Raw genomic sequence first — 12,950 nt, 5'->3', positions numbered from 1 at the left:
TACGGTTAATCTCATCCTGTTGTGAGGACGTGATCTCGAGAGCTCGGCTGCATAGCCCAGAGAAACCGCCTGGTGACATTACCTTGAGAGCAGACCTCTAGTGAACTGCAGGCGGTATTTCCTGTTATTTTAACTGCAGTGGCTCCAAGTTGCGGAAATTGTGTGCAGTTCAGTCAAGGTCTACTCTCCGCCAGGTGACCGCATCCAGTCGGGGAGGCGATGCAGCGAGCATCTCGACACGTTTGTAAGCTTTGTGATTATCACATCCACAATGAAATCAATATCCCAATGAGGGAGCAGTCTTTTACCCTTAGTGTAGAGCTAAGACTGCATGATCCAGCAACTGCTGCGGTCTTCTGTAATTAATAAAGTCAAGTCCACACATTGATGTTTTATTTTAGTACATTTTTATATGAAAATAGTGTGGCAGGCTTATACAAGGGGTTGCTGTACATGGCATGATGAAGATTCATAAATAAACGTATGTCCCCAGTGGTTGAAGCCATTGGAAGGAGCTTAACATAACTTTTCAAAGCATAATGTAAGAGTGAGGAGGCACACTTCCATTGGTGGCACCAATAGCCAGTATTGGGGGGGGGGGGGGGGGGTTGATTCTGAATGGGAGAACAAAATATGTTCCACCTTGAATATGTTTGGGAGTGGATCTGCACCTATGAAACCAGACGAGGATGACATGAGTGAGGCTCACCACCATGTCTTACTCCAGTGGGTAGCTGAGCATGAGAGTGGTGTGAAGTATAACGTCCATTCAGATCCATTCCAATCAAACAATCGGCATATCGACTGCTTTATCTGCAAAAAATTCAAAGGCAATGACATGGGCTCAATGTGAATTCTCCCTAGACTGCAGCACTCTCCTCTTATAAGCCTCCGAGGACCTAAGTGCTTTGTGCTCTTCTGTGGAAATAATATGCGTCTGTAGGGCTGAAGGGGATGCAAATGAAGGGATGAAATATATATATTTAAATCGGCACAAAAGTATGTACAAAAATAGCAACTGCCACCATGGTACAACCAATAAGCTCTTGAATGAAAACGTCCACCACGACTCCTCTGGGAGGATATCTTAGTCCTGTCGACAAGAAATAATAATAAAAGGGAAAAAGTAAAAGAAAAAATAATAAAAACTCATAAAACAAGTATTTACACATTGCGCAAGGGGAAAGGCCCGTGTTTGTTACATGTAAAAATGGCAAACTTTGTACTTCAACATCATTCATTCATTCATTACTAAAACATCTACAGATAGCTTCCTCTCTGAAAAAATTTACATCTTTCCTGGTTTGTTTCTTTTTGCTGAATTGTACAGTTTGTTAAAATTGTTTACAAAGATAGAATTAGAAGGGAAAAGAAAATGTAAGAAAAGAAAACCACCAAGGCTTATAAACGTCATAACTTTTAATGCCACGCACGCTCCCCGTCAGACATAAGACGAGGACCTTCCTTGTGGTACCATTCAAATGTGTAGCATTTCTATCATTGTTTCAATGAAGATATACGTATATTTAAATGCAGTACCAAGTGTCGAGTCCGTGTGAACTCAACTCCGTTCAGACTAGCGGTAGTAAATCTAAATAGTGCACGGAAAAGTTAGTGCACGGAAAAGTTCAGTGACACTACTCCAATCTCAGGGTAGTCCTCGTTAAAAAAAAAAAGTCAGTATTTTACCTCAGTCAGTTCCAACTTCCAACATCCCACAGACGGTAACTTCAGTGCTTTACTACGGGTCAGTTCAACACGATCCCTTTATAAACATTACATACATACTTACACAACGTCATCTTAATTGGTTCTCTTTTCTCCAAAGCCCTTACACAGAAAATCTTTTTTTCCCCCTCCTCTCGGTCTTCTTATATTCTGATCATTGTAACTTCAATGCCCTTTTTGTGGATGAGACCCCCAGGCCCTCTCAGATGTTCCAACCCTTAAAAGGTTAGAGGTCAGGGAATCGGCTGGGGTCTTCTTTGTACTCGTTGGGGATGGTGAAAATGGAGTCCTCAAACTCGTCGTAGCGAAACTCTTGAAACGTCACCGTGGCCGTGATTGTAGGAAAGACTGGGATATCTGCAGGAGGGGGGGGGGGGGGGGGGGCAGCATTTATATTATATTAACCATGAACTTAATAACCACACCATTAGTATGCTGTGATCCCAAATATACTTATCTTATTCATTCAAGTATCTTTGAGTGGTTATTTGATACTTGAATGAATAAGATAAGATGATATTCCTTTATTGATCCCCTTGGGGAAATCCGGGCATCATAGCAGCAGGGGGGGGGGGGGTACAGGTACGGTAATTGTACAAGGCATAAATATAGGCAATACAACTATAGTACAGATGACAATAAGCAGTGTAAACAACCCCTAAGTATAAGAATATTAGAAAGTAAACAGTGTAATCAAAAGGTGCAGATGAGGGTCTGTTATATTATTTATGTTACATTAAATATGGGCACTTAGAATGGCATCTGCTTACCGAGTTTGACAGGAAAACCAGGGGGGAGCTTCATCTGAACAAACTCCCTGAGTTTATTAAAGTGCTTGAAGGGTGCGATTACCTCCAGCACATTTAATAACCTGAAGAGTAAGATATCCAACAGGCAGCGTTAGTCATGGAATCAACACACATCACTGTTCTAGTATTTTCATTCATACACACGTTGTGAAGCAAAGAATGTCAGCCTTTTGACAATACCATTATCACTTATACAGTCCTGGTATCAAGCAAGCTATGTTTCTGTTCAATATCAAATGACTATAATTGTATCCTGAATATACTGACGAAGAAAATCAACATTTTGAGCAAGAAATATCACCTATATACAAAGGAGCCTTGCAAATTATAGAACATCTTGCGTATTACTGTATATTGTTTCACTGTTGCAGATGAGTGCTATGGGCCCAGAATGTCTGGACCTTGACTACTGAATTTGGCAATAACAACAATGCGTGTGTCTGTGCGTGCATACTGTCCAAACACCCGTCTTCCCTAGTCAGAGGTCATAAGTATCATCGTCATCGACATCATTACTCCAGTTCAGACTGAGTGGAAAATACATGGATACGCTAGAGAGAGACCTTTCCTGCATAGTCAACCGTCTAGACATGGAGAGGAGTAGAGGACAGGAGAGGAGAGGAGAATAGAAGAGAAGAGAGAAGGGGAGGAGAGGAGAATAGAGGACAGGAGAGGAGAATAGAAGAGAAGAGAGAAGGGGAGGAGAGGAGAATAGAGGACAGGAGAGGAGAATAGAAGAGAAGAGAGAAGGGGAGGAGAGGAGAATAGAGGACAGGAGAGGAGAATAGAAGAGAAGGAGAGGAGAATAGAAGAGAAGGAGAGGACAGGAGGAGAGAAGAGGAAAGGACAGGCAACTCACGATTCAATGCCCAGAGGGAAGTCTTGACTCATGGCTACTGTGGCTTTGAAGTTTTTCTTGCTCTCTTTGCATACCAGCTCTCTCCCTAGATGAGGTGCTCTGGAGAGAGGGAGAGAAAAAATATATAGTCCTGTGAGAAATGTAAGACTAATGACGGTCAACTACATGGAAACCTTTCAAGAACAACAATGATGTGAAGTTGCAAGTGAATGGATCAAATGTTATTGGCAATTTCAGCTTTCCTACACCCGCGCACACAAAGCACTGGCGAGGAGGCATTGCAATCACTCCTGTCCAAGGTTCAGTCTGTCTTGTCTGTCCGCACCAGCCATAACGTCTAGAGTTCTGATCCATTTGGATGGAACTTTGCAAATAGGCTGACAGCAGACCAATGATCTGATGAATTCCAGAATATTTTTCAAGTATTTCTTTTGAATGAATGTCCATCCATTGAAATCAAGAAATGCATGAGGGTGTTACTAGTCACTAAGTCTCACCTATCCTCCAGTAATCAGCTCTCTCTCAACACTTTCCAGCATGCCAATGCCCTAGTGAACCTCATATTGTAGTTGAAATACCTAAAAATAAATTGTGAATCTCGTAGTTATGAATCTCAATATTTAGCTGTCAGAACAGTCAATCATCTTGGCTTCTGTCATCGTCTTATCAACCAGGAAATGCCCAAATGCATATTATAAGTTGATAAATCTAGTGATCTATACATGAAATCGAAAAGGTGCTTTTTCCAGCAAATCTCTTAGTTATGCCAAGATTGTGTAAGCTAAGCAGTGCTGTGTTTAAAGCTGTAGTATGTAGTAGTTTGCTATTTGGCCAAACAAGATGGCTGGACATTAGTATCCGAGGAAGGAGAGTCACACAACATCCACATCCACACACTCACTTTAAACATTTCACCATGTTTTATCTATCTATTCTTACACATTTGCTTTACCTCATTTTAGCATTTTGTACATTTTAGCTTTGTAGTGTGGTAGTGAAAGGGTTAACCTTCTGCAGTGTGGCAGTGCAAAGTGTTAACCCTTTGTAGTGTGGTAGTGAAAGGGTTAAAGTAAAAAAAAGAAAATACATGAAAGGTAGGAATTGTACTCTGTACTCAGGATGTGCATTTGTTAAGAGTATGGATACGTACTTTCCATTGTCAGCGGCAATGTATTCCTCCCAGGAGATAGTGTTGGGCGAGGGTGGAGTTAGTGACTGTCTTCTCATCGGCTAAAGGGTTGAGAGGGAAAGAAACAACATGTCAAGGACAGAAGCCAAGACTAAACTACTGCAGAGTCTGACATAACAAACAACATCACATGGAAGACAAGGTTCACGTCAAGAACAAGAACAAGATCAGACAAAAATAAAAAAAGGAACCAGAGACAATGTGAGTGTATAATATTACATTTCTATTACTCTTCGTGCTGCTGCGGTCAGGCAAGCGCTACCGGAGTCTCATGGCCGGTACAGAGAGACTCAAAAGGAGCTTCTATCCCGAGGCCATCAGGATGCTCAATGATTGTGGACTCACTGTAACATTAACCCATCCATTCTACATTCATTGCACACAACGTCCACATGCACAGACTCACACTTTAAACATTCACCTTAAACATTAATTCACTATCTATTTATTCTTACAAATTTGCATGACCTCTCTACCTCATTTTTGCATTTTGTACATTTTAGTTTTGTATATTGTATATTTTGTATAGTGTTTGGTCTTTACTCTCTTACTTTTTTACTGTATGAAGCACAATCTCAGGAGGGTCATACAGAACCAAGCATTTCACTATAATGTACATGTGCCTTATATGTGACAAATAAAACAAAAACTTGAAAACTTGTTTTGGTCCATCATTTTAATTAATCGAATCCCTCTTCATTTTATTACAGTTTTTCACAACTGTGCAAATCTTCTCAAACCCCGAACTAAAGAAATTCAAACCTCTACAAATGTTTAGCAAAACTGTTTTATCGCCTTCCAAAATGTTGTTTTTGCATACAAAAATGCAATAGTGTGCACTATACAGTTCACGCCACTAGATGGCCCCGGTGCATCACTAAAGCCACAATGACCTCCATGCAAAACAGTCGTAAAAACAACTGAATCATTATGCTGTCACGTTGGATTTATATATCACAGGAGGAAGTTCAGAGTCTTAACCCACACGGGTCGTTTCAATAAAAGTGCAGACATCGCCCATCACGCAATAACCGCATTCACCTCGCTACCCTGAAGCGACAATGTGTGTCCTTGACCCCCAGGTCCTCTCCGACGGGCATTGAAACTAGCACTACTGGATGCAGAGGAACTGTCCCACGTGAGAGTAGTACTATAACCAGTCCAGCATTGTAACCATGGAGCAGGTGAATTAACTTCTATCACACATTACATCTATGATTTACAGACGTCTTTCCTTCTTACATGCTGAATTAATGAATGACTGAACAGCTGAAATGTGAAACATTACACTAGTACGATTCCATTCTTGGACACAGGACATAAACAGACCAATCTCAAGATGAGACTGCATTAGTCGGACAGGATCGCAGCCCAAGCCTGGAGATGTTTTTAAATCATCTAATTGTCGGGGCGGCTGGGTGGCGCAGCGGACATTGCGCTCGTCACCAACGCAAGAGACACCGGGTTCAACTCCGGCTGTCGGCGTTGCCTCCGGCTTGGGCCAGCCGTCATACTAACTCAATTGGCAGAGTTAGCGGGTGGAAGTCGATGGGTGATAATCTGGACGTTGTGGACAGCGACTCCTACAGGTCGGTTGGGGACGCCTGCACAGCAGAGACAGGAAATGGCAGGGGTAGTGTGAGCCTCGCCAATGAGAGTCCGCGCTGGCAGGTGAAAAGATGCGACAGGCTGCCTCCTCGTGTACCAGAGGGGACACGTGATGCAAGGTGAAAAATAGAAAGAGGAGAAAAAGTGGATACAAAAAAATGTATCCAATTGTCCAAGGATTACCGCCTTCTTCCTCCTCAGGAACATTGCCCGTCTAACATTTTAACATGCAACGTGTGGGCCCTCTTGAGGACGATTTTCCCACAGGCACTTTGGCGACCTCTAGCTGCTCGGGTGTGCATATTTTTTTATATAGTTTGATGTTTTACTCAAAACTGTACTCCTGATTTTTTTTTTTTTTTATCTACTTTTTCTCCTCCTTTTTCTGTATTTTTCTCCCATCCCAATTTAGTCGTTATGCCAATTCCCCCCTCCCCTTCCTGGTCGTTGCGCACATTTGCCCCCCACTTGCCGGTCTAGGAAGGGTTGATAGATACTATCACATGTCCCCTCCGATACATGTGGAGTCAGCCAGCCGCTTCTTTTCACCTGACAGCGAGGACTCTCACTGGGGCAGCGTAACGAGTGGGAGACATCACACTACTTCCCCCAGATCCCTCCCTCGCTGAGCAGGCGCCCCGACCGACCTGTAGGAGTCGCTGTTTACAACGACCAGGATACACACCCCACCGGCTTCCCACCCACTAACATTGCCAATTGGTTAGTATGCACGACCGACCAAGCCGGAGGTACCGCTGACAGCTGGATTCGATACCAGTGTCTCTGTGGTGGTAGGCAGGCGCTTAGTCCGCTGCGCTACCCAGCCGCCTGAATTATTTTATTTTTTAAGGCTTTTTTAAATCTCCCCTGAGAAGTACACAACTTCAACCCGTCACTAGGCTATTCCATAGTTTAACTCCAAAAATGTAAACACATCTGGCTTTTACATTAGTTCTTACTTTTTTTTTTTTTTTTTTTTTTTATTACATGTTTTAAGAATATATAACCCTCTTAAATTATACTTTCCTTCTCTTGGTTTAAAGATACATTGAATACAAACTGGTAGGCTTTTACTCTTAGCACGATTTTTTTTTCCAAGGTGTTTATGTACACTATATCTACAAATCTTTATGTGCAGGACTTTATGAATAATGGATTTGTCGATTCAAGGTAACTATTCTATCTTACTCTTTTTATTATTGTCTATTTTTTAAAACGGAATCAAACCATAAATAAGGTGGCATGTTGGGATGTTAGATCCTAATATGATTTTATGTCTGCACTTGTGCTCATTTTATGCCTTTTTTCTGTTGTGAAGCACTTTGAGCTGCAGTTTGTGTATGAAAGGTGCTATACAAATAAAGTTGTATTATTATTATTATTATTATCTGTTGTTTGTTTCTGCTTCCCTTTGTGTAAATGATACAGTTGTGATATAGTGTCTCTCTATTTTGTTGTGTTTATTTATTTTAAATGTACAGTAGAGGTGGGATTCACCAGAGGCCCCATGGTACCCTCACGATACTCGAGTCACAATATTGCAATTCATCAACTTTCCAGCTACACCACTCTCACGGCAGAATGTTTTGGTGTTACGGCCGCGGCCCGTGGGCTCGGCTCCGCGGTGCTGTTGTGACGAGGACAGAGTAAACACGGCCCGAGGGGGGAGGGCTGATCTCCCGGTATGCCATCCCTGCCCCCGTCGGATGAGCCCCCCCCCCCCCTGTGGTGTTTTAGCTCTTCATCCACCTAATCAATAGTACAGAGCCTGTGTAAAGCCCCCCCCCCCGTGCTGCCCTGGAGGAGGGAGGGGGACGCGCTGTCAAACCCTGCAACGCAACCACCCCTGCCCCCCCTCGATGTCCTCGGCCAGGCCACCACCGCTGTGGTAAACAGAGGAACGTCACGCAGGAACTGACCGCCCCAGTTATTTTCCTCTAGCCTACTTCCACGTGTCATTTCATCCATCGGGGGAACCACTAGTCCGCAGTATCAACACGCGAAGAGAGACGCACTTAAACGCAAAAGGCACGGTCCGCTTTTTCCTTTTCAGTGATGCAAGCCGACAGGGCCCCGATCAATATATACAGTATAGACTATGAAGGGAGTCTGAAAGACAACAACAGAGATAAAGCCTGGCACAGGACAGAGGGGGGGGTGACTCCACAAAACAACTGGTCGCTCAAAAAGCCTCCATTGAGTAGCGTGAGGCTGTGCCTTCGCTGTGTGTTTGGCTTTATGCACAGTGCTTAGACAAGGGCTTGCTAAGCAAACTCTGGAACATACTGGGGTGAGGGAGTGTTGGCCCCCTGTGAAATAAAGCGCAGTTAGGCGGTTTCACCACTAGGTGGCGACGCTAGGCCTCAGATTCCTGCATTTCGGTGGGGATGAAGGGTTTTTCTATTCCACAGACAAAAGGTGACTGGGACCCGTTAGTCTGAAGCTATGTCCAAAACAAATACAACTTCAAAAGCCATGCCAAAGGGGACAAGAAATCAGACTGAAGTATTTCTCAATAAACCATGTGAAGTCTGGATGTTTTGACGGTGGACATGAAGCCAGTGCTTGTGGACCTTATCTTACTACAATAATAGGGGTAACCTGAAGAAGTGAAGGGGATATTCCATAAATCACAAGAGTTGTGAGCGTTGTATTTATTATTTTTATGTCTTTTAGTCTATTTTCATTCTGATTTAATTACCGGACTGTCATTATTGTTATTATTATTTCTGTTATTGTCCTGTGAGTTATTGTTGATTATTACTGTTACTGTATTGTTTGTCTTGTTTCATGTAAAAAAAAGAGAAAAGAAAAAACATTTGTTCAAAAAAAAAGAAAAAAAATTGTGAGCGTTGGGGCGACTGGGTGGCGCAGCGGAGATTGCGCTCGTCACCAATGCAAGAGACTCCGGTCTCGAATCCGGGTGTCAGCATTGCCTCCGGCTTGGGCCGGCCGTCATACTGGCTCAATTGGCAGAGCCAGCGGGTGGAAGTCGATGGGTGGTAATCTGGACGTTGTGGACAGCGACTCCTACAGGTCGGTTGGGGGACGCCTGCACAGCAGAGACAGGAAATAGCGGGGGTAGTGTGAGCCTCCCACACGTTACACCTCGCCAATGAGAGTCCGCGCTGGCAGGTGAAAAGATGCGACAGGCTGCCTCCTCATGTACCGGAGGGGACACGTGATGCAAGGCTTCTATCCTCCCTACAACCGACCAATGGGGGGCATATGCGAGCAACGTTCAAGACAGGGGAGGGGAGAATTGGAAACACGAAATTGGGATGGGAGAAAAATAAGGAGAAAAAGTGTATATAAAAAAAAAATTGTTGTGAGCGTTGGGAGGTTCTGGGTTTTAAGACTAAAAGGCGTACCCCCAAGGGGCCGACTGGCGGTCGTACTGCAGGTACAAGTAAACGGGACATTTACTCACAAACCCATGTAAGCCTGTATAAATCGACTACAGACCTGGTGCTAGTGATCCTCAACTCAACCCTAACCGTCCTGCTACGTGATAATTAGTTCTTGAGCGATGAGTGAAAGCTGGAGATTAGTAACTGGATGCCAAAGGTGGCAGCTGCCGCCTCCAGTCTGCCCAACACTGGAGTGACATGGCGGAACGATTTCAACAAACAGGACCTGAACTTGCTCAACATCATAGAAATCTATTACAGACCTGGGCGCTAAATCAAACAAATTTCATATTCAGAACACCCTTCTCCTCCCTCTCATATTGCAATTCAAAGTGCTTTACAAGCGATTGACAAAACGTAGGATGTTAAAAGTGGATTTAGAGACTAATGCACACCACACCAACAAAAAGATTAAAAATTTAAAATAAAGAAATCTAATAAGACAGTAGAATGCTAAAATGTTAATAAAACAAATAATAATAAAATAAACGATAATGATGATAATAAATAGAATACGTATAAAATTAGCCATCCTGGTTCTCTTTTTGAGTCAGCAATCGTGCAGCAAAATTCAGAATGAATTTGTAGCCGATTTATTGTATTCTTCGGTAGACCAGAAAGGATAGTGTAAAGACAGTGTAGCCCGCTGGTTATGAAAGTGTGCATCAGCCTCTCTGTGTTGCTCAGAGAGAGGACGCCCTCGTGAGATTATTAACTGGAATGCCAAAGGTGGCAGCTGCTGTCCAGGCAGCTCCACACCGGTGTGATATGGAGAAAACTATTTCAACAAACATAACCTGAAATGACTCTATCGCAATAGCGTGATCTCCAGACTATTGACCCACGTTGTACGTTAGAGAAGTAGGCCCCCTGACTCATTGGTCCAGTACACTGATTAGGACAAGGACACTCCGATCCAGGGTCTCTCTGCATGGCCCTTCAAGCCTGGGGCCTTGTCGTTTACAATTTACACACGTTAAAGGAACACGCCAACATTTTGGGAAATTAGCTTACCGTCTTCTCCAGAGAGAGACAATAAGATGGATACCAGTGTCCTCTCTGTGCATTCAGTAGAAAGCTATCTGGCTGCACGTTAGCCTAGCTTAGCACAATGAATGGAAGCGGACATGGCCGGTTAGCCTAGGCATTGTCCAACTAACACCTCTCCCGAAAGCTAACCGGCATTGTCTGCATCCATTCATTGTGCTAAGCTAGGCTAACATGCAGCCAGATAGCTTTCTACTGAAGGCACAGAGAGGAAATTGGTATCTATCTTCTTGTCTCTCTCTGGAGAAGACGGTAAGCTAATTGTAATTTACCAAAATGTTGGCGTGTTCCTAACTAAAAGGTCCCCTCCACTCAAAAATGTGTTTTCTTGAGGGCGGCTGAGTGGCGCAGTGGGCAAGGCGCTCGCCACTAACGCAGGAGATGCTGGTATCGAGCCCAGCTCTCTGCGTTGCTACCGGCTTGGCCGGCCGTCGTACTAACACAATTGGGCAGTGTTAAGAGGGTGGGAAAGCCGGTGGGTGGGGATTGGACGTTGTGGACAGCGACTCCTACAGGTCGGTTGGAGCGCCTGTACAGCAGAATCAGGAAGTATCGGGGGCAGCATGAGCCTCCCACGAGTTACTCCTCGCCACTGAGAGATTGCGCTGTACAGGTGAAAAGATGCGACGGCTGCCTCCTCGTGTACCGGAGGGGACACGTGATGCAAGGCTTCTATCCTCACTACAACCGACCAGTGGGAGGCATAGTCTAGCAACGTTCAAGACAGGGGAGGGGAGAATTGGAAATACGAAATTGGGATGGGAGAAAAATAGAAAATGGGAGAAAAAGTGGATAAAAAAAAAGAAGTTTGCTTTCTCTACATTTAACTCCTCTTGGAGGCAGGGTTTTGACAATATAGAATGTTATTTGTGGAGAACTTGTATACAGAGCGCCCTTTTTCCATTCTTCCACTGGAGGGGGAGGGGTTCTCTGTACCCCCCCCCCACACACACACAGAGAGGGAAGGCTCACCTCGAAGTTCTGCTCGATCATGTTCCCTCCTTTGCTCAGGCTCTCCATGATGGCCTTGTTCCTCAGGATGTCCTCCTCACTGAGGTGCTCCCGCCTCTTCCGAGACTCCAGCACCAGCCCGTTCACGGAGTAGAAGTCGGCCAGGAAGTTCCCCACGCGCTCCTGGAGAGAACAGCAACAACACGCCACCCCACCGCTAAGTCACAAATGTCCCTTTAATTTTTTATTATATAAAATTTTTTATTTATATTTACTATGTACCACTGCTGCTAAAACTGCTCTTTTATCTCCTATATTTATTTCACTCTTACATAAATTTTTTAGCTACTGTTTATATTGTATATAGTCCTGTATATTGTGTGTACATCGTGTCCCATATGTTACTTTATGTTTATAGTGTCCTATATGTTACTTTAGGTTTATATTAGATATTTTTTATATACACCGTGGGAAGGGGGAAACACAATTTAATTTCTCTGTATGTCTTGCACATTACGAGAAGCGACAATAAAGCGGACTTTGACTTTGACTTAAAAAGGATCAGGCGTACGAAACATAGCTCACGAAAAGACAAAAACCTACCATGCATTTCTACTACTTACAAGTATGGTCCATTTAACCAACACGAAATTATGAGCTTATATCCAGTAATCATTCACTGTTAAAACAAGTCACATGGCCATACTGTTGCTTTGGTCAGTTTTTTTTTTTTTTTTTTTTTTACTTTATTTTTTAGCGTTTATCGCTTTTCTGGTCAAGCATGACCGACAGAAACAGGTTGAAATGGGATGTAGAGCAGGGGAAGACATTCTGAGAAATGACGGCAGGTCCGGGAATCGAACTCGTGTCCCCCAGATCCGTGACGAGCACGGTTTTCCCCGACGCAGAAATAGCGCCGAGATATGCGGTGAGCTACGGGAGCTCCCCTGGTCAGTATTATTAATTGCTGCAATGAATGTGTAGTTTTTCCTAGACTTGAGTGTACTGCACGATGCGCATGTTGTTCAGGGACTATGCTGTTCTGTTTACTACTGTCCATTGCTAGATTGATAGCTTGTTGCCGTTTGAAGTACATTTTGTAATAACTACAGTGCCCCTGTTTTTTATGATGATACATTACAATATTTAAAACTGCAAATGTGTGTTTGCGAGCTGCGTTTAATGATCTTAACATACAATGGCAACGTATGGCTTCCTGTTTGAGAGCTCCCAAGGGTAGGAGAGAGTAGGAAGAGTATTGAGAGTAGAAGAAATGCATTGTAGGTTTTGGTATTTTTTTTGTTCACAATAAGAAAAAAAAAATTACACTGGCCTTATTCTTTAATACG

At 43.5% G+C, this 12,950-nt stretch overlaps 1 protein-coding gene across 1 annotated transcript in view; it reads right to left on the bottom strand.

Annotated features, from left to right (window-relative positions):
* Positions 1–1,618: 1,618 nt before the first annotated feature.
* Positions 1,619–12,950, bottom strand: part of ankrd13c (ankyrin repeat domain 13C) — a 95,450-nt gene continuing 84,118 nt past the window's right edge. Inside the window, exons 9-13 of the mRNA XM_084338000.1 lie at positions 11,623–11,784; positions 4,547–4,626; positions 3,397–3,495; positions 2,499–2,599; positions 1,619–2,085 (exon numbers count right to left, since the gene is read on the bottom strand). Of these exons, the coding sequence (XP_084194126.1) occupies positions 1,955–2,085; positions 2,499–2,599; positions 3,397–3,495; positions 4,547–4,626; positions 11,623–11,784 (573 nt within the window). The 3' untranslated portion in view covers positions 1,619–1,954. The remainder of the gene's footprint in view (positions 2,086–2,498; positions 2,600–3,396; positions 3,496–4,546; positions 4,627–11,622; positions 11,785–12,950) is intronic.

This window comes from Notolepis coatsorum, assembly GCF_963971535.1.
Source record: "Notolepis coatsorum genome assembly, chromosome: 2".
NCBI classification, from domain to species: domain Eukaryota; kingdom Metazoa; phylum Chordata; class Actinopteri; order Aulopiformes; family Paralepididae; genus Notolepis; species Notolepis coatsorum.
Note: the sequence above shows the minus strand (reverse complement) of the source record. Positions and strands in the feature narration are given on the sequence as shown.